Genomic DNA, 21,365 nt, shown 5'->3' with positions numbered 1-21,365 from the left:
AAAAGGTCAGTGATGTCCCACCTACCGTCTCCAGTGCCCTTTTGAAGGGGGAATCCGCTGAAAGCTCCCCCAGATCTGATTAGCCCCCCATCCGCCTGACCTTTCACCGGCAGTAAACATATTAGACACTCAACAGTATGCACACGTCTGCCCAGTTTAGACAGATTGACACGAGATAAGAAGGCTCCTGGTCTGCCTGACACTGTTCATTGGCCTTCTTGTTGTGTGTCTGTCAGTGCTTTACCTGTCCAGGGATGATAAGCAAATACCACAGCTGTGACCTGGAGAAGCAGATAGGGGTTTCAACACATGCGTGACTTTACACTTGATTAATCATGCCCTAGGCCCAGTAATACCACATGCTCCTGATGTAACGTCAGCACCTTGGACAGCGACTGGGCTTTTTGTTTCCTGCCTTTTTTATTAATTTATGATACAATATGGTAACACAACAAATGTAAGTGTAGCTATTTATACCAGTCCACATTAGGGTACTCAGACCCCAGCATCCAGTGTACATTGAGTGCTTTATACTGTATAAGTCTATATAACCATATAAAAATGATTACATTAATGTTAGTCTATGAGCCAGGGGAGAAGTCGGTGCCAAAAAAGGGTACCAAACCAAACCTGTTTTATTTTGTTTGTCTATGCCCCCACATGACAAAAATGTGTGATGGACTTTCCAAACTCACAGCTGAAGATCTCTACAGCCTCTTAAGTAAATGTTCCATTGAAATGAATGGGATTTTATGGATTAAGGTGAAAAAAGTGTACACCTAATGCATTTTGGTCTGTTCCATGAGGGAAAACAAATTAAACCACATAAACCATATATTGTCTGGAAGCATATACACTCAAGATGTGAACTAACACAGGTTATGACATGTTCCACCCTCCTCATGACTGTTGCCCATGCATAATACATTGGTATAGGCAAATCGGGTGTATGGCTACCTGTATATTGAGTGCTCTGCTAAGCTTCAGCGGTGAGCCCCAGATGCCATTTGTGTGCTATAGATACATAGCTATCAGAAAATAACAATAGCCCTCAATTGGCACCAATCAGCCCAAAATGGGCCTCTGGCTCATGGACTAGGTTTATTTAATTTCCACAATTGAATCGATGTCATTACTTCTGTTCTTATCATAGTTGTAAAGCTATCTGTTTAAGCTTTAGTTGTATTCAGACATAGTCCATCTCATATATCATTGTTAATGCTCCAACCATTTATTAACATAGTAGCAAACTATGTACAACTATGTACAAACAAACATATGTCTTGGGGTCTCACTTTTCGCTCTCTAAAACACAGTTTACAGTATTCCTCCACTTTTGTCTGTATGAAAGTTTGTGTGGGACAGGTAGGGTGAGTTGCGTGTGTGTGTGTGTGTGTGTGTGTGTGTGTTTGTGTGTGTGCCAATGTCTCTTTAGATGCCACCTTCAGCAGCGCACTCAGCTCCTGAGAGAGCATGCCAGACCTTATGAGCTGAAACGTGTAGCCATTACGCTAGGCCGTCACTGCAGATCCCCCCTCAACACCCCCACCCCCACCACCTCCTGACACCTAATACTATGCCTCAGCGCTTAGCCGACAGCTCCGGTGAGTGTGGACTACAGCACAGGGCCGGCCGCCTGCATCCCTCGGCCCGTCCTGCTACCCTGACAGACAGATCTCATTACTCGCTCCACATGGTCGTCCCAGACTCCAGGGACACCGTCCCATCAACCCCACCCTACCCCCACCCCGACCCCCACCTTCCCATCATCCTCTCCGCTCACAGAGGCCATGTTGGGCTGCTACACTTACAAGGCAAGACAAAAGAAACAAGGAGCTGCTTTTATTTCCTGTGATCATGTTTGATTCTTCTGCACAAGTTCAGTCAGAGTGCGGTGGTGTCCTATTGGAGAAGCACACCGTGTTCCCCCCTTGAAAACATGTTCATAGGTTCACGTTGACCTCTCCGCACTGTAAAACTTCCAGTTCAATGGATTTTCACTCGTGATGAAAAAAAAAAAATCGCTAACTGCAAAAAATGAGAGAGGTTCGCTCAGCACAAAACCGCACTTGGAGCTACAGTACCATTCTGCTTGACAGCACAGAATGTCCCACTACTAAGATGAATGAACCAATTTAGCCCAGAGGTTTTTCTAAGAACGTGTCTCGGTGTCGCGAGAGAGACGACCTGTGAAAGGGAAGCACAGCGGGAGTGTGATCTCCTTTGTCTCCAATGGGAGCTGTGCCACAGCAGGCACATTCACCGTGGCACTCCACAGACAGTGCCAATCTGCCTCTCACTTAAGCACTTCAGGTGGACACCACGCCAGCCATACACAGAACACATCCTCGTCCTCATCTTCATCCAAGATGCTCAGCTTAGTCCTATTTTAGTGTGGTATCATCTTTCAATTTGTGTATATACGGTATGCTCTATTTGAACTAGTATTTTGCCCTTACAAGAAAGAAAAATCGGTTACACTTTACTTGACAGTATCGACATGAGAGTGACATGACACTGTCCTGAACGTGTTGTAAACAAGTCATAAACGCTTATGACATAACGCTTCTGTCATTAAGTGTCATTCGTTTTTTGTCATAACAAGTTAGGGTTAGGATTAGGGTAGGTTTATGGTTAGGGTTAGGGTTTGGATTAGGGTTAGAGGTTAGGATTAGGGTTAGGTGTTAGGGTTCATGTGTCATGACAGTGTCATGTGCTCATGACAGTGTCATGTCACTCTTATGTCGATACTGTCAAGTAAAGTGTTACCGAAAAATCAACCATTTGGTGTATCGCAGTCTTGGAATTTCTCATCTCTACAAATGCACACATTTTGTGTTATGTAACGTGATAATGCTCACTCACACATACAGTGGCAGAAACAGAGAGAGGAAGGGGGGGCAGAGAAGCAGCAAAGTGACTCTTGTACACACTAATAACAAACAGCCACTTAGACAAAGACAATTACTATTGATCCAAAGGGTACAATACCAGAGAGACTAAGCTAGGAAAATTTGTTTCAAATATGACACTATGAAGGACCTCTCCATGTGTGTGTCTGTGTGTGTGTGTGTGTGTGTGTGTGTGTGTGTGTGCGCGCGCGTGTGTGTGTGCGCGTGCGTGCGTGCGTGTGTGTGTCTGTCTATCTGTCTGTCTGGCGTTGTAAAGGCGGTGTAAGATGATGGTGGGCGGATGGTGACTGAGGTAACAGCTAAGACCCACCACAGGCCGGGGGATTGCATCCATCACCTTGACACCCCGCTCCTCCACAGCTGCAAACCAAAGCCCTCAAATCCCCGATTATGTCAACACATGCTACTGGAACTTTAGCGTACGTACATCCGCCAGCTTGTCTGTGCTAATGATCCTTTCTTAGCGCACTGCTCCAGATAATCACATCCTCTAAAGGAACATACGCCGCAAAAGTCTGTTTGGGGAAATGTAGCCAAGCTCACACAACTGCAGAGGGCAGCCCAATGAAAGTCACTACATGACTGGGTTCAGTCTCACAAATCACACAAGTGTACAGGACTGAATATCTTTCATCAGTTCAGTATAAAACTGACTCTACGGAAAAAGAAAGTGCATTGGTTGCTAATGTATGACAAGATCTAAGGGTTAACAAGCCATTTGGCTAACACAGGCTCTAATGCTTGAAAAAGGTTACCTGCCCCTACACCCACTTACACACACACACACACACACAAACTGTGTGGGTTAGTCAGTGAGAGGAATAAAACATTGTGTGTGTGTGTGGTGTGTGTGAGAGAGAGAAGCTGACACTCTAGCAACTAAATGACGAGGCTTCATTTAACGCATTTGCATTTCAAAACTGCGAGTGAATATGAATGCATTTAAAATTAGCAGCTTTGAGGGATGGCGTTATCCCTGCTGCCATAGAAGCTTAGCAAAGTTTTTTGGGGAGGCTTAGCTGACATGTAAACCTGCCACCTCAAAGACAACGTTCAATTTGTCACCCAGTCTTTTATGTTACGTTAGGGCTACAGTTGTTTGTATTTAAAAGGAGTAGCATGAGTAATAAACTTAGAAAACATTACTTTGTCTCCTGTAATGCCTTCCTTTTGTGAGGAAAAACCTGCTCAAAGAAGCTCTGTATGGAGGAATGTACTGTATGCACACTACGCATAAATGGTTCAGTTCCCTGTAAAAGAACAATGAAAATAACTCCTTTACTTGGACATCTTTAAAGGACTATTGAAAACCTCATCAGCCGAACACTATCACAAAGCCTACACAGTCCATCTTCAATCAGACAGGGCTGTATAGCCCCTATAAGGCCCAGCATGAGTTAACAACTTGCTCATTAATTCTCTATCTCCCAATTACCCCAAATTTATGAGGCATATTTTCGTTACTATGTATGTCGTTTTACCTCTGTGTAACTCTAGAAAAATCCCATTTTGAAGTCGGATGGAACTGTTCTATGCTTGGCTGGGAAGGTAAAGATAGCCAGCAGCTGTTGGCACCAAACTGCGGGGAGCCCTTTGAAAGTGAACAGCCATAAAACCACATCCCTGAGCATGTCCTAGCCAAAACATTCATATAACCTGTAACCCTGGGCTGCAGAGGGAGGAAGCGGAACACTGTTCAGTATGTAAACAGCTACTTCAAACAGAATCTGACATCAATAAAGCCAGGGAGCAAAGAGCACTGTCTCCAGTCTCCCAGTGCAAATCTTTCACTTTAACTGTCCCGGGAGATGCACCGAATCACATTCTATACGTAAAAACAGGTGAAATCAGGCCCCATGATTCCTCACACTGATCATGTCAGCATCTAACACTACAGGTGTGCAAAAAAAGTGGAACTGATCTGAACCTGGACTCATTCATAAACTGAAATCTTCACAGGCCAACTACACGTACACTGTACAGCACGGCAGAGTGAAAGAGAGAGGCAGAGTGAAAGTGGCAAAACGAGTAAAACAGAGTATCATGTGTTTCAACATGAAAATCACTGAAAGCATATTAAGTTCATCTGCACCATTTCCACCTCATCTTCAGCAGACATAAGCCCATGAGCTTGAGCAGGTAGCAAAGTGATAACAAGAGTTTTAACACAAGGTTTTTTCATGACAACTTTCTCCACAAAAAAATATGAGTAAATGAGATTGCACTGCTCTAGGAATAAAGCGGCTTGACTTTCACCTATCTCCAATGCACATCGGGAAAAGATAGCCAGACAGACAGCACTGATAGGAAGACCTGGATTTGGCATCAAAATTCATGGCAGCCACCGCACTCCTGCCCTGTGCTGGCCCTGTCTTCTTAAATCGCGCCGGTCATCCGAGACAGACTTACAGGAGCAGACGGGCAGATGTGAGAGTACCCGGCGGCCATCTTACCTTGGACAGATGGCGGAGGAGTGGAGATTAGATACAACCCAGAGCTCTGATTCCACAACAACAGAGCAATTCCCAGAAATCAGCCTCAGCCTGCATTCACCTAGGCTCCCGAGGTCTGTCTGAAGAGCAGACTTTTCCATCAGTGGAGGAAAGTAAATAATTACTAATCATTTACCCAAGCACTGTACTTGAGTATAATTTTCAGGTACTTAACTGGAGGATTTTCAATTTATGCTACTTTATGCTTCTACTCCACTACATTTCAGAGGTAAATACTGGACTTTCTCCTGCACTACATTTATTTGACAGCTTTAGTGGCTACTTACTTTTAAAATGAAGACTTTGCACAATGGTAATATATCAAGCGTATTAAGCTTAGCTTAATCTTTAATACAATATATTTTTTTATATTAAAACAGTGGCTCTACTAGTGGGACCAAATCAGTACTTTTTGTATAACACTTTTGTAAATGCTGCTGCTTCTAATACTTATGTAGTTTTCACTTAAACCATATTTTTCACAAAGAACAGACACATATGTGCTTTGTGTGTGTGTATGTGTGTGTGTGTGTGTGTGTGTGTGTGTGTGTGTGTGTGTGTGTGTGTGTGTGTGTGTGTGTGTGTGTGTGTTTGTGTGTGTGTGTGTGTGTGTGTGTGTGTGCGTGTGTGTGTGTGTGTGTGTGTGTGTGTGCAGGGTTGGGTAGTAACGGATTACATGTAATCTGGATTACGTAATCAGATTACAAAAATCAAGTAACTATAATCAGCCCAGATTACAATAAAAAAAATGGTGTAATCAGATTACAGTTACATTGTTGGGGATTACCTGATTACATTTTATCATGCAAGCAATGCAACTTTTTAATTATAGCCTAGTTATCTTTTAATTCGACAGGCTTTCTGGCTTGCCGGTTCGATCCCCGACCAGTAGAAAAAATGTGGGCAGGGGAAGTGGTTGAGCACTGCTCTCCCATGCCCACATCCACGGCTGAAGTGCCCTTGAGTAAGGCACCTAACCCCTCATTGATCCCTGAGCGCCGTTGTAGCAGACAGCTCACTGCTCCGGGTTGGTGTGTGCTTCACCTCACTGTGTGCTCATTGTGTGCTTCACTAATTCGCGGATTGGGAGACTAAAATCAAAAGAGTATATATTCTTACTTACTAACTTATTTACTATTGGGGCAGGTCTCTCGGCACACTGCCTGATCTTTTCCTCCTAATCTTAATGTAGCCTCTTGTTTTAGTGTTACCGTTTACTTTGAGAAAGTCACCAGGTCCCCCTGGTTGAAAAACATCCCAAAGGAATCATTTTCTCACCCCCACAATTGAAATGGACATGGTGTTATTCAATCTCAGGCCATGTCCCTGGGTCAAAAAAATCCAGCGAAAGCTAAATTCATTGTCCAGGTGTGCCCTTATAAAGGTTAAGCTGAGTTGTGCATGTTTGGAGAATAGTGATCCATGATCACATCCATGATGACTAAGTGATCAATTTTGGGATGGGGAAAATTTCAACCACCAAAATACCACCCCCAAAGTGGAGAATAGCTATAGAAATGTATTAGTTTTGGGTGTTTTTCAGACAATGGGACCTGGTGACCTCAAAGTAAATGGTAACACTAAAACAAGAGGCTACATTAAGATTTTTGGAGGAAAAGATCAGTTAATTCACACAGGAATGCTTTACTCAAAGCAAAGAGATTTCTTAGATGTAATGAAATAATAAACAGAAAAGTAGAATGAGAATTCTTTCATCAATTCAGTGGTGGTGTCTTTTACTTAAGGGACATATTTATTGAAGTAATCTAAAAGTAATCCTAAAGTAATCAGATTACGTTACATGTTTTTGGTAATCCTGATTACGTTACTGATTACAAAAATTGCTATGTAATTTGTAGTCAGTAATGGATTACATTTCAAAGTAATCTGACCCAACCCTGTGTGTGTGTGTGTGTGTGTGTGTGAGAGAGAGCGAGAGAGAGAGAGAGAGAGAGTATATTTACACTTGACACTTTCACTTAAGAATAGGATCTGAATACTTCTTACACCACTGGCATCCACAGTCCTATATGACTAGTTTACAGCTATCTAAAATTACAATTTAAATTTACCAGTGTACACATTCTGGTAAATTGAATATTGGCTGATGGATTCTAAAATGTCAGTAAAGTTTGTAAATGTCAGTAAAATACTGCATGTCAATTTGTAGAACCCAAGTTTTCATCTAGAGTTTACAGAGGGAACATAGCATTAGCAAATGTACACTAGCAAGGTTTCCTTGCCAATTTCAAAATCAAATATGACTCAACCGGGTTTTTTTTTTTTTGTCAATCACAAGTTCATATGTGTTCGCCTGGCAAATCAAGGACCATTTATAGAGTGCACATGGGTGTGCTATCTGCAGGGTATTACCAGGCTATGTCATCACAGAGTAAGCAGGTTTGGAGACGGCGCAAGGGGAGCCATGTCTCCTGAGTAAATTCACCACTCATCACTGTAACCTATTCCCTGACGGCTCAACAATGACTTTCATGTCCGGAACTGCACCCAAGGCTAAAAGAGATGGCAATTTTTGTTATAGAGAAAATTACTTCTTGGTATCGCTGTACAACCACATGGCTGTTTGTGCATGCATGTGTGTGTGTGTGTGTGTGTGTGTGTGTGTGTGTGTGTGTGTGTGTGTGTGTGAGTGTGTGTGTGTGTGTGAGTATATAAATATATACTATGCGTGTGTGTGTGTGTGAGAGAGAGAGAGAAAGAGAGAGAGAGAGAAAGGGAGAGCAATGCTGAAGGCAATAGGTGTTTTTAAAGTGCAATTCACAGGATTTATAAAAGGACTCTGGAACTTTTCTCTCTGGTGAGTTCTTAAGCCAGATATGTGACAGAGAAGGCTGAGTGGAGGCAGTAATTTATCACTGTCAACCAGAACACGAGGCAGGGAGGAAGGCAGGGATGGAGAGAGGGATGGGAGAGAAGGAAAAGAAAATGAGAGAAGGGTGTGAAAAAAGAGAGAAGAAAGGAAGGAGTGTGTGTGTGTGTGTGTGTGTGTGTGTGTGTGTGTGTGAGAGAGAGAGAGAGAGAGAGAGAATGCTTAAAATGTTACCATTAACAGTGGTAGCAAGCTTCTTATATTACATTTCACAAGTAATGAAATCTTCACTGTCCTCAGAACCAAACACAACACAACACGCACACAGGCATAACGACACAAACACAATCACAGATACACACTTCACCCAGTTTCTCTAATTCTCTAATCTTATCGAGTTAACACATTTAAGGTCTTGGTGTTTCATTTTCAACTTCATTAGCCAATCAACTGGTGTATTTAACTCAAACACAGATTAAAGTGTGTGGAAATACACACACACACACACACACTTTTGCCTCCTATTTCCACAGTAAACTGGGCCTCCTGGGCTTTGTCCCCAACCTTGGCACCACATCCTAAGTGGCCCATCCATACGTTTACCCCGACTTTACCAACGGCCATGGAAATCACATCTGACGTCCACCAAATCGGCCTGTAATTGCGCATTACGGAGCTGTGGAATTAAGCTGCCCTACTGGGGCAGAGAACAGGATCTGTGGAGGCGTGATTGCCTCAGACGGCTCCAAACCCAGCACAAATATTTCCCCTCTCCTTCCCTTTTCAAGGGGAGAGGAAAAGAGGCCGCTGGATGCAGCATGTGTGTGTGCAGGGAGGGGGGGGGGGGTGTGTGTGAAGCAACAGAGGGTGGAAAAAAACTTCAGAGGCACGCACAGAGGCGAGTCCTCCAGACCAGTTAGGGGGCCGCACTGCTTTGGTGTCATCGGCGGAGAGAAGAATGGAACACAAGGCTCTTGTTTGCGATGGCACAAGAGGCGGAGGAATGAATCGTTCTGAGTTATTTGCATGAACATGAGTAAAGAGGGAGGAGGAGAAGAAATAGGGGGAAAAAATGAGAGAGGGCGGGAGAGAGAGAGAGAGAGAGAGAGAGAGAGAGAGAGAAATCAGTAGAATAGATTACTGAGCCAATTCCACATGGGTGAGGAAGAGCTCTGGAATGAGCAGATAAGACAGAGTCATATCTCTCTCGCTGCAAGCCAAATATGTACCCAATAGCCAAAAAACACACACAAACAGTTTGAAGAGAGAGGGAGAGAGAGAAAAACAGAGAGGTGACACAGAGAGGAATGGAGAGAAAAAGAAAGAGAGAGAGAAAGAGAGAGAGAGAGGAGAGAGAGTGGATGCTTCACGCTGCAGCCTCTCATTCCTCCATAGTATTTTTAGAAGCACTCACGATAATTACCAGCCTCTAGCCATCTTCTGTGCCAAAACTACATCCTACAGGCATCCGCCAAGGCTTCCTGAGTTGATATGGAAACCAGCGTGAGGACCTATCAGCTCGCTCCATTTCACATGGATAAAACACGCCAGCCAATCAGAAAAGGGAAGAGCCCACCATTCAGATTTCCTGCGACTGTTGATAAGCATTAGTGAACCCTCTCAAAATAAACCAAAGTTGGCGAGCATTCCCAAGAGTTGGTCCTACTGACTCAATACAGCAGTCTAAGCTGTGTGATGCATATGCATCACATAAATGAGCCATGAACAAAATTCATGAATAATGCCCTGTTTACTTACTTACTTAACACAGAAGCAAACAGGTGATCTAAGGATAATATGTGAGCATTTATACAGCTGAAAGCTTTTTTCCTGCTTAAAACAAGAGCCATTAGATATGTGTCCAGGCCTGCTGACCCCAGATAATTAGCTACAAACCCACCGCTGGCTTTTTCTCATGGCACATAAAATTGCGGTGCACACATATTATCTCGGCATTCCCTCTGCAGCAATGACGTATGTAATTACAAGGTACGCATTCCCATAGCAACTACCATGAGGTCATTGCATTTGCAGTCTCTCCACGGTAATTACTTTAATCACAGCCATCATTATAACCATCATCACCACCATCTCCATCATCACCGCCATCATCCTCATCCTCACTGTCTCTGTTACCATCGCTGGTTGCTCAAGCCATAGGTGTCCAATCAGGAAGGACTGAGCTAATCACTCAGGGGTCTGTAGATAGAAAATAGCATGAGACCTCTGACACAGGGCTGCACTTTACCCAAGTGTCACCCACAAACACAAACCCTCATCATCTTCACAACTGATCAACTCCACTGATATCCACTGCCGTCTAATCAACTGGCCTTGGCAAGTAGTATATACGGGGGGGGGGGGGGGGGGAGTGAGAGCAGTAGTCGTGGAAAAAGAGACATGAGGAGAGGTGGGGAGCGAAAAGAGTGGCCAAAAGAAGAGAAAAAAAAGAGAGAACAGTTAAGCAACCAGAGAGGAGAGGACCGAAAGGCTGAAGAGTAGAGCAGAGTCGAGGTGCCGAGAGGAGAAGAGATGAGATGAGAAGAGAAGAGAGGAGAGGGTTATTTCTCTGAGGCAAGATTAAGAATTGATTATCTTTAATGGAGCGTAACAGTAATAAAGTAAGGGGTCCATGCTGTTGTCTCAAGCAGCTTCTTAATCCCACTGACACATAAACAGGCTGTGAGAGAGAGACAACTTCTAGAGGGGTTCCCATTTTCACACCTCAGCACGCTTGTGCGGGTGTGCGAGCGAGCATGTGTGTATGCGTGCGTGCGTGTATGTGACAGAGGAGAGAGAGAGAGAGAGAGAGAGAGAGAGAGAGAGAGAATATGTACTGTAAGTCAGTCAGTGTGCCTGTTTAAGAGTAGAGAGTCAGAGAAAGAGAGAATGAGAGAGAAAGTGTGTGTGTGTGTGTGTGTGTGTGTGTGTGTGTGTGTGTGTGTGTGTGTGTGTGTCAGAGAGGTAGGGAGAGTACAAGAGAACAAAAGAAAATAAAAGAGAGAGAGAGAGTAGAGAAAGATAAAGGCCAGGACCAAGAGGTCATGTATGCTTTGCTGTGACCTTTCACCTTTTCACTATCACTTTCATCACCAGTCCACCCAACATACGCCTGCCCTTTCCTCTGTTAGAATGCATTCTGACAATAAAGTGCATTTCAGATACCTGCACTACTTATCTTCTCTTCTCCAGGTGGGGTTCATGGGGAAGTTTCGTGGTTGTAAACAGAAAGAAAGGGAAAGAGTTCTTCTCTACTCCACAATTACTGGCATAATGAAGTTTGTTACTGATAACCACAAATTGAGTTCATACGAATTGGAATTTGCCTGTAATTAAAGTGTCATTTCAGTGTCAGCTTTTCATTACAGCACTGGCCATCAGCTGCCAGGACAGTGACTGGAGCCCCTTGATAACTCACTGTCAGAGTATTTAATTTGAGCAAGCACGCCCACCCGCTGTCTGACCGAGAATCTATGACAGGCCTCTGACTGGAGCTGTCCGTGGTGCTGAAGACAGGCCGTGGTGGTGCTGAAACACTGGGGCTCAGAATGCAAATCGCCCACCTGCCACCGCCACAGCTGCAGGACTGACAGGGCAAAGAGCGCCTCATTCACCTGTCTGTCTGTCTGTCTGTCTGCCTGTCTGTCTGTCTGGTTGTTTGTTTGTCTGTCTGTATGACTGTCTGTCTGCTGGCCTCAGGTCTTTCAGCTGTCGTTGTGGGGCTCATGGCCACGGGGCAGACAGGAGGGCTCCTATTCTCTCTGACCTTATGCCGATTCAATGAGAACGGAGAAACGAAGAACGGAGAATGTAAAAAGCCAATGGTGTGATCTTTGGTTCATAAAGCGACAGTAACTTTACTTTCTGCAACTGCTGTTTGTATGGCTGTTTTATACTTATTTTATACTTATACTTCATATTATCAATAGTTATGGAATAACAGGGGTGGTCATGTGATTGTGCAGGTTTCCTCTAGGGAAAGCAGTAGTGGTTGTTGGCATTCACCTGGAGATCAGGATCCTCTTCATGCTGCAGGTGGGCCTCCTCTGCTGCCTCTACCAATCGCTGTGATGGAGAAACAAAACAGACATTACATTACATTACATTATTTGGTTGACACATTTTTAACCAAAGCGACTTACAACATGGTGAACAGTTTAAAGCTTTTCAAAACAATTCTCCCAAAAATTATAGAAGAATTTAAAACAGTGTAAAAGGTAGAGTACAATAAGAACAAGTGCATCAGTGAGTGCTGTTTTTATACAGTCAGGAGTCAGTTTTAGTCAGGTGATAAGCGGTAGAATTAGCAAGGGCTAGTTGTAAGTAGTGCTGCGAGGAGATATTCTCTGAAGAGCTGGGTCTTCAGGAGTTTTTTGAAGATGGAGAAGGATGTCCCTGCTCTAGTAAATTCTTGAATTTCCCCTTGGGGATCAATAAAGTATCTATCTATCTATCTATCTACTGTATCTATCTAGTAGGAACTGGTAGCGCGTTCCACCAACAAGGAATGGCTATTTTAGACCCACATATTTCATTGGTCATCTTTGGTTCAGTTACTGCTATGGTCTTTTGCTACATACAAACAGCAAGACAGTCTGATTTACCCTTCGACACAGACATTACTGTACAGCCATTGAATCCTAACAGTCAATTTCAAGGTGTCTTCTCCCAAGAACACACACATATGTACACACATAAAGATTACACAATTACAGTAAGTACATATAGAGAACATACATACATACATACATACATACATGCATAAAGAACATATATAAAGAACCTCACAAGAGCATATACTGTAGAGCACACACACACACACACACACACACACACACACACACACACACACAGACACACACACACACACACACACACACACAGACACACACACACACACACACACACACACACACACACACACACACACACACACAAGCATAAACTCGCACACATTATTTGGCATTTTTCTCCCTGCCTAGTAAACAGAAAGCTGTTGTTTCCAAACTCATTGGCAGTTCCAGTTAATAGCTTTGGCCTGAGGATATTCAAGCAAAGCTCACCGTACAAACATGCCAATGAAGGCCCCACTGTGCCTGCCACTCTAATATCACCCTGTTTCATTTCCTCTGCCATTTCTCAATTTTCCACTTCAATGTTGGGGGTTCCTTCCTTCTTTCCATCCCATCCTATTACAGTTTTTCTTGATCGCTTTAATGTTTGTGTCAACTTTGACATCACGTTTTCAAATCAATTTTAATTGTTAAAACACGCAGGTCTAAACAAAAGCACTCTGGCCAAAATGACGCATTTTGCTTGAAAAAGACTCTTAACACTCGCAAAACATTTAAAATACGCAGCAAAAGTAGGTCTTACATGTCAATGGCAGTAACATCTTGGGGGAAATAAATACAATTCATTTTTTTTAAAAATTGGCACAGACATACAAACATGTAGCAAAAATGAAGGCTGAAACTCAGTGTTTTGCATTTTGTTGTCCACTGTGTAATGGTTGATTGGAAGAGCTCATACACTTGTTTGCAAGTTGTGTTGTTTGAAGGCAAGATTTGCTTCGTGTCATTTTGACCATGAGTGCCACTGTTTTAGCCTGTGTGTTAACTGTTTTGAAAATAAGGTTGAGTTGACTGCTGCATCAAAGCAATCAAGAAAAACTGTAATGATACAATTAAATATAAATACATACATACTGTGAACATACATACAGGGAGAGAATTAGAAAGAGAAAGAAGAGAGAGAGAGATCTTTAGAATATCCACTTAAATGTACAACTGTGGGTTTTTTTCAAAAGGTATGTTTTAGTATCTCATTTCGACTGACATGCTCTCCAAAGAGAGACAGAGAGGCCTCCTCCTGCCCAGAGTGGAGAGAGTGCTCTGAACTGGGCCTCACCATAGCAACCAAGAAGATGCCCTGGCTCATCAGGCTTCACTTTAGCTCTATTCAGAATCAAAGTGTTCTGACAAAAGCTCCACCGGGCGATCACACAGGTCACAGAGACCTGCTGCTTAGACTGGGAGGAAAAAGAGCTGGTGAGGTGCGAGAAGCGTGTACTTTGTCATCACTAAATCTAATGGTTCATAATGTACTCATTAGGACAACCACTAGTGCAGCACAGCATATAGGGTTTGTCATAAAAAACAGCCAATATCTGCATATGCAAATATCTGGTGATATTTGGGAGGTGAAGTTCACAACCTACAAATGTCAAAGGGCATTGTTTTGTTCTTATCTTTTTCAATAACCTGTTTATATTTGCACTTTTCTAATTCTAATTAGAATTTCACAGGGCAGGCACCCAGAAGAGGGGGGGGGGGACACTGGATGAGAGGGAGGCAAAGAGCAACATTTCCAAAGGTCTACCTGAGCATCACACCACTCAGGGACTCAAATGCCAACTGTTGCGTGTGTGTTTGTGTTTGTGTGTGTGTGTGTGTGTGTGTGTGTGTGTGTGTGTGTGTGTGTGTGTGTGTGTGTGTGTATGTGTGCTGATATGGCTTTAGCCAGCATTTCATTTTCTCTTCCAAACACACATATAGACACACACACACAGACACACACGCACACACACACACACACACACACACACACAGACACACACACACACACACACACACACACACACACACACACACACACACACACACACACACACACACACAGTATCACATTTTGTTAGCCACTGCTATGTGTTCTGTCACCTCAGATTACCCCTCAATGAAATGTCAATCACAAGAGTCCATTGGTAAATGAGACGGGCTGTGTTGACAGGGCTGTGTGGTTGTCTGTGTTGCTAGGAAAAAGGTCACATCTCTGTTAAACACATTGACGTGTTTAGCAGATAAGAAACTTTCAAAGCATCAAAAGCTAAAAACTTCATCAGAGAATAGCCAGCTGTCGTAGTTGGCTGCAGAGGATTGGCAAGCTCTCTGTTCAACATTTGTTGAGTTTCTGGATCAAGCATTACATTTGCATGACAACGCCTTTTACCTCATTCTGACAGGGTCCCACTTTGTCTGAAATATTTAACCTTTCTCAGGCCACCAAGGGTTTGCATTCAGATGTGCTGTTATTGTTTGGTCTGAATAATTCAGCTGAGAGAAACAAAAACTACATATCCCATGCAGAGGCAAGACCGCACCTGGTGTACCTTCATTCTCTTCCCAGTGTGCACCAAGTGTGTGTGTGTGTGTGTGTGTGTGTGTGTGTGTGTGTGTGTGTGTGTGTGTGTGTGTGTATGTGTGTGTGTGTGTAGGTTGGTGTGTGTGGGTTCATACAGTCTTTGCGCCTGTATTCAACCAAGGCAGACAAAGACATGCAACATGCTGCTCCAAATTGGCAATCAGGAAGACTAAATATAGTCTAGGTCAATTTTTAAAAGAAATTAACCTAGACTATATTTAGTCTAGGCCATACATGGGCAACATACGGCCCGCGGGCCACATCCGGCCCGTGGGCTTTCCCTGACCGGCCCGCGTGAAAGAACAATAGTCGAGAGCCTATCATAGAGATAATGCATGCAAATCAATATCGTTGTTTTTATTTTGAAAGCGACTGCTATTTGTACGCCCATACATTTTTGGGTGGATGCATACGACGTAAACACCCTCACTGATGTGCTGGTGAACAGAATTTATGCTTCTGCGTCGACACAATGCAGTTGCCTTTACGTCGGCGTAAACCTTTCAAAGTTTTGTGTCTCTTATGTCTGTGTCGCTCACCACCGCAAAGGTTGTTAGAACGACTGGAACTCCTACTGCTGCTCGTTGGCGATACGAAGTGTTCATTTCATTTACTGGCAGATAGACAGTTTACAATCGGATAACCCCGTAATTGTAACCAAAATATGTCTGAGTTTATTTGCAAAGCTTATGTTAGCGAACTAGTATGATGCTACTACCCACAGGTTGCTTGAAGCAGCCGGCTCAACACACAGAGCGAGTTGACCAATCACAGTTATGTGCATAAAGTTAAAGCAAAAAAATAGCCTACATTTTTAAAATAGTTTTCTTTGTGCATGTTGATTAACTAATGACAGCCTACTATTGTCTGCTCCACATTTTCGTAGTCTAATTCTGCATAGAGTTAATTTAATGATGGTAATGATTTAATGATGAAATATTGCTGAGTGTTGATGAAATGGTGGCACAGGCCTATCGGTTGTACTGACTCCTTCACATTTTCATGACCTAGCCTAATTATATAGATATTGTAGTACTTTTTTATATCAGTCTTTGAAAACTGAAAAAATGTCAATGTCAAAAAATCATTTTGGAAAATGAGGATTAAATACTGGACATAGATTAAATATTTGCTGTTTTTCCTTTGTCTCCCTCACATTTTCATCTGTTCTTACGACTAGTAAACAAAACCATATGATTTACTTAATGTTATACAAGAACAGAATAGAACAGAATTGAGTTCAGACTTGAGTTCGGTATTTTGGGTCCGGCCCTCCTCAACAGTCCCAGTTTGTCATGTGGCCCCTTGGGGAAATTAGTTGCCCACCCCTGGTCTAGGCCTAGGCCTAAAACAGACAGGGGGGCTTGGGGTCTCCAGGTCTTTGCAGCCTGCCGACAAACCTGTGGCTCTGGGCTCACCCCCTGTTCAGCTCTCTCAGAGCAGTTCATGTGCCGGGGGCCTTGAATGCTGCGGCCGACATCTTGTCAAGAGGGGGCCCACATCCCGGAGAGTGGAGGCTCTAGTTAGCTTCTTCCTATTCACAAAGGCTAACTAGCTAACGTTTTTTTAGTTTCTTATAATATATTAATTATTCAGTTAGCCTATACATAATCCTCACATAACAATCTTTACATGCTATTACAGATGTATTATATGGTCCTAAACAAATTGTTATATTATGTTATAGTTTACCTGTTACTGCTGAGCATCATGTGAGGGGAGCGACATAATTCACAAGCGCCTCCTCAGTGTGTAGATAGAGGGTGTGGCCTCATTCAGGGTTACATATGGGTATTTGTGTGTGTAGGGGTAAGGGTAGGGGTGGGATGGGCAAAGCACACTGGACATCAAAACAATAGGCTGAGGTACAATATTTAATTAGTAGGCAAATCTAGTAGTAACAGTCTAAACATAGGCCTTTAGCTTAAGAGTTTCAAGCATTTTCTTGAAATATTAAATAAATAGTTAAAATACAGATAAACTAGATGTACCGCAGAGCGGTACAAAATATGACCGCCGCCCAGTCCAGCACATTTTTTCCACAAAAAGAAATCACGCTGAAAGGCCTATATGATTCTAACTGTCTCACTAAATTGCATTATCCACACTCAATTCTCATTGGTATCTGCTAGACAACAAGTACCAAAACATGATTAGTTCATAGATTTCACATGTAAAATTCATTTTATACAACCCCACCTCTTGCCTGTTCATAATTCTGAGAAATTCTTGATTGTTTGTGTTATGTTTATGTTATGTGTGTGGCAGGGTTTCCGTTGTCCGGTAATTACCGGACATTGGCCGGAAAAAAAATGAAATGTCCGAAAAAATTAAATCTCTCCGGTCAAATTGTCCGATTGAAATTGGCTAATAATCCCGTCCCCTAACGCAATCTGAATTTGAGAATAAGCCATAATACGTAAGCCTATATTATGCTTCCTCTGGCTATGTTTTTGCAGGCTCTACCGTTTGAAAAGTTTGCTGCATTTCAAATAGGAAGCGCACGCTTAAAACGTCCATGTTAAACAACGAACAGTGAGGCGGTTCAAACATGGCCAGGCCCAGGCAGACTAACCTTAAAAGTTTTTTCAGAGGCCAGACGGGATGGATGATGATAAATTGGTAACGTCTAAAGCCTCAGATGTCCGGTCAACTCCAACACCACCAGATAAAAAGCAGAAGTGTTCTTTACCCAAAGCATACAGTAGGCCTAGGCGTTCTCTGTCTATGATCTAGGGCCTCCTCGACGAGGAGATTAGGCTACTGGTCCGCGAATAATTTCTGGCACAATTAAACGGTATCATTGAACCGCGGCCGAAAGAAAAATAAACTAAACATTTTCCAGAATAGGAAACATTTCCTAATTTATTGTTATCAAATAGAGGCATAGCATTAGGGGGTAGTGGTGTGAGCGCTCATTCTTGTATGTGCGCATCTGTGTAAGTTACTGTAAACAGTCACCACTGGAGATAACATAGCAGCAACAAACAACGTAGCCTTTTTAAAACAACGAATGAAGCGGACTCTTGCTGTCCATGAAAAGATACTGGCTAGATCTTGTTCGGTAGGTTTATGTTAGGCTAATGAACATGTTGCATTCTATACAGCTTGATTATAGCCTGTCTCCAGTTTTCCCTTAATTTGACTAATTAAGAAGCGATAATATATTTGACCGGCATATCATCAAAATGTCCGGAAAACGAAACCTCTGCCGGTCACTTTGACCGGCACCATTTTTTTCTAGCGGAAACTCTGGTGTGTGGGTGTGTGTGAGTGTGTGTGTGTGTGTGTGTGTGTGTGTGTGTGTGTGTGTGTGCGTGCTTGTGTGTGTGCCTGCGTATGTGCCTGTGCATGCAAGCGTACATATGTCTACTGTGTGAGTATGTGTCATACGTATGATTACTGTGAATGTATGTGTGTGTGTGTGTATCTGTTTGTGCACATGTGTGAACATGAAATGGGTTAACAAGACCCCTGGAGGCAAACATACGGAAAAAAATGGTCATCCTAGGCCCTACAGTTCTAAGATATTCACAGAGAACTGTGTCTGCCCTACCCTCCTTTCGGGGGGTCCAGTCCAGCGGGGGGGGCTACAGATCAAAACGAAAAATTACGGTTCCATGCTATCCATGTGGGGGTACATGCCCACCAAGTTTTGTGTACCCCGGTCTTTCAGTGTCCCGGGAATCCTTGTTGGTGTATGTCACTAAATGTACACATAAATTATTTTATTGTAAGGCCCCCCATGAACGAAAGTACACAAAACTTGGCATGCATTTGGAGGGTGTCATAATGATCCTACACGTTTAATTTCGTGCAGTTTTGACCTTGTCAGCCAGAGATATTGTGATGAAAACACCTAATTTTTTGCTTTTTAATTTTTAACTAGGTGGCGCTATACATGAAATAAGTGGTAATGGGATGGGTTGACATGCCCCCTTAAGACCAACATACTAAAAAAAAGTGGACCTCCTAGGCCCTACGGTTCTCGAGATATTCACAGAAAACTGTCTCCGGCCACCTACAGGCCAGTTGGTGTATAGTAACATAAATTCATTTATTGTGTGGCCCCCCATGAACGGAATTCCACGAAACTTGGCGTGCATTCAGAGGGTGTCATAATGATCCTACACTTCCAATTTCGTGCAGTTTTGACCAAAGATTCTAGAACAGAGCTCTGTTCTAGAATCTTTGGTTTTGACTATGTTAGGTCACAGATACCTGCGATTTCAACACCTCATTTTTACTTTTTTGTGTTTAACTAGGTGGCGCTATACATGAAATGAGTGGTTATGGAATGGGTTGACATGGCCCCTTGAGATCAACATACAAAAAAAATGGTCCTCCTAAACCTTACGGTTCTCGAGATATTCACAGAAAACTGTGTCTGCCCTACCCTCCTTTCGGGGGGTGCAGTCCAACGGGGGGGCTACAGATCAAAACGAAAAACGATGGTTCCATGCTATCCATGTGGGGTTACATGCCCACCAAGTTTCGTGTACCCCGGTCTTTCAGTGTCCCGGGAATCTTTGACGGAAATTTGGGCATGCGAAAAAAAAAAAAATAATAAATAAAAATAAAAAATTCTGACTAAACCTATATGACCGCCGCTTCGCTGCGCGGCGGTCATAATAATATAAATAGATAGTCAAAATATGGTAATCAACCTTGCTTCTAAACATGTTTCAAGTAAATTCTTCAGAAAGCCATCAACCCGTTTCATGGTCCTCTTTTTTCATGAATTATTCATTATCCGAGACAACAATTTTAACCATGTACATTAATTTCAAGCATTTTCTTTAGTCTTGATCGATCTTAAATCTGAGCATGGCATTGAATTCCCTATATGTGAAAACCTATAAAAGCACATTAAATTCAGGTTTTTACCTTGTACAGTCCAAAAGATAAGTGATTAATTAGATTTTGACCTGGCCGCGGCGGCCATATTGGATTTCTCCTTTTTGGGGCATTATGGGACATTTTTGAGCCTGGCATACAGAAGATTTGAATTCAGCACCCTTCAAAACCCCTAAAAAAGTTGTATGCCAAAAATTAACATGATTTGCCTTCGGGACTTTAAATAAGCACATTTTCCAAAATCCTGCCTAGTCTAATATCCCAGAGCGCACTCCTGGCACCAACAGACACCCGTCGGTCCTCAGGCAGGAGATGACAGCCAAGAACAGAAAGTGTATCATTCACCAACATTCACCAGAATTCACTGCCTTTCCCTAGAACCACACTTATCACTCACACACCTCAGTAAAGCTACTGCTACCCACAGGCTCTGTGCTAAACAGCTTCATTACCAGTCCAAACCAAAATGGAGACCAACACCATAATCGGACCAGGTCTGGATCTTATGTGGGCCAGTTCTGTTCCCAAGTCACCGTGACCTAACTGGTAATTTCAAACTGAGTTCACACTGATTTCACTACAAGCAGAAGTTTCATTGTTAACGCCTCGTGTACGCAAGCATCGTAAAGCAATAGCCCATTAGAAATAATGGAGACCTCCTGATTAATTAAGCGTCAAAAGCACTTTCTCTGTGACTGTCCAGGTACATGTTCCAGCGTCTGACCAAGGCTTCTAACATGCGGGGGCGCTGGGTGGGTGGTATTGACAAAGCACATGATTGCAGTTTAAAAGCGCAAGGAAAATTAGTTTTCAGTTCTCTCTCTCTTTCTCTCTTTCTCTCTTTCTCTCTTTCCCTCTCTCTCTCTCTCTCTCTCTCTCTCTCTCCGTTGTCAAAGCAATTTTCGCAGGAGTCAGCTTCATGTGAGATGATAGCAGTAATTACATTCACGCACACTGAATGACAATCCCTCGAACGTCGCCTTCCTCTATCCACACCTGCATGCAACAACGAACGCCACAATCGCTAGGCATTTCCCTTCCAGAAAAGAAAGAGAGAGAAAAAAATGTAGAGCA

At 43.0% G+C, this 21,365-nt stretch overlaps 1 protein-coding gene across 1 annotated transcript in view; it reads right to left on the bottom strand.

Annotated features, from left to right (window-relative positions):
• cacna2d3a (calcium channel, voltage-dependent, alpha 2/delta subunit 3a) overlaps positions 1-21,365 on the bottom strand; it is a 176,895-nt gene that overhangs the window by 116,515 nt on the left and 39,015 nt on the right. Inside the window, exon 4 of the mRNA XM_076277113.1 lies at positions 12,240-12,299. Coding sequence (XP_076133228.1) covers positions 12,240-12,299 — 60 coding nt within the window. The remainder of the gene's footprint in view (positions 1-12,239; positions 12,300-21,365) is intronic.

This window comes from Alosa pseudoharengus, unplaced genomic scaffold, assembly GCF_046254945.1.
Source record: "Alosa pseudoharengus isolate Yale_2024_CS ecotype anadromous, Long Island Sound unplaced genomic scaffold, YU_APseudo_1.1 YU_APseudo_1.1_scf_9, whole genome shotgun sequence".
NCBI lineage: Eukaryota > Metazoa > Chordata > Actinopteri > Clupeiformes > Clupeidae > Alosa > Alosa pseudoharengus.
This window is presented reverse-complemented; position numbering and strand designations above follow the sequence as displayed.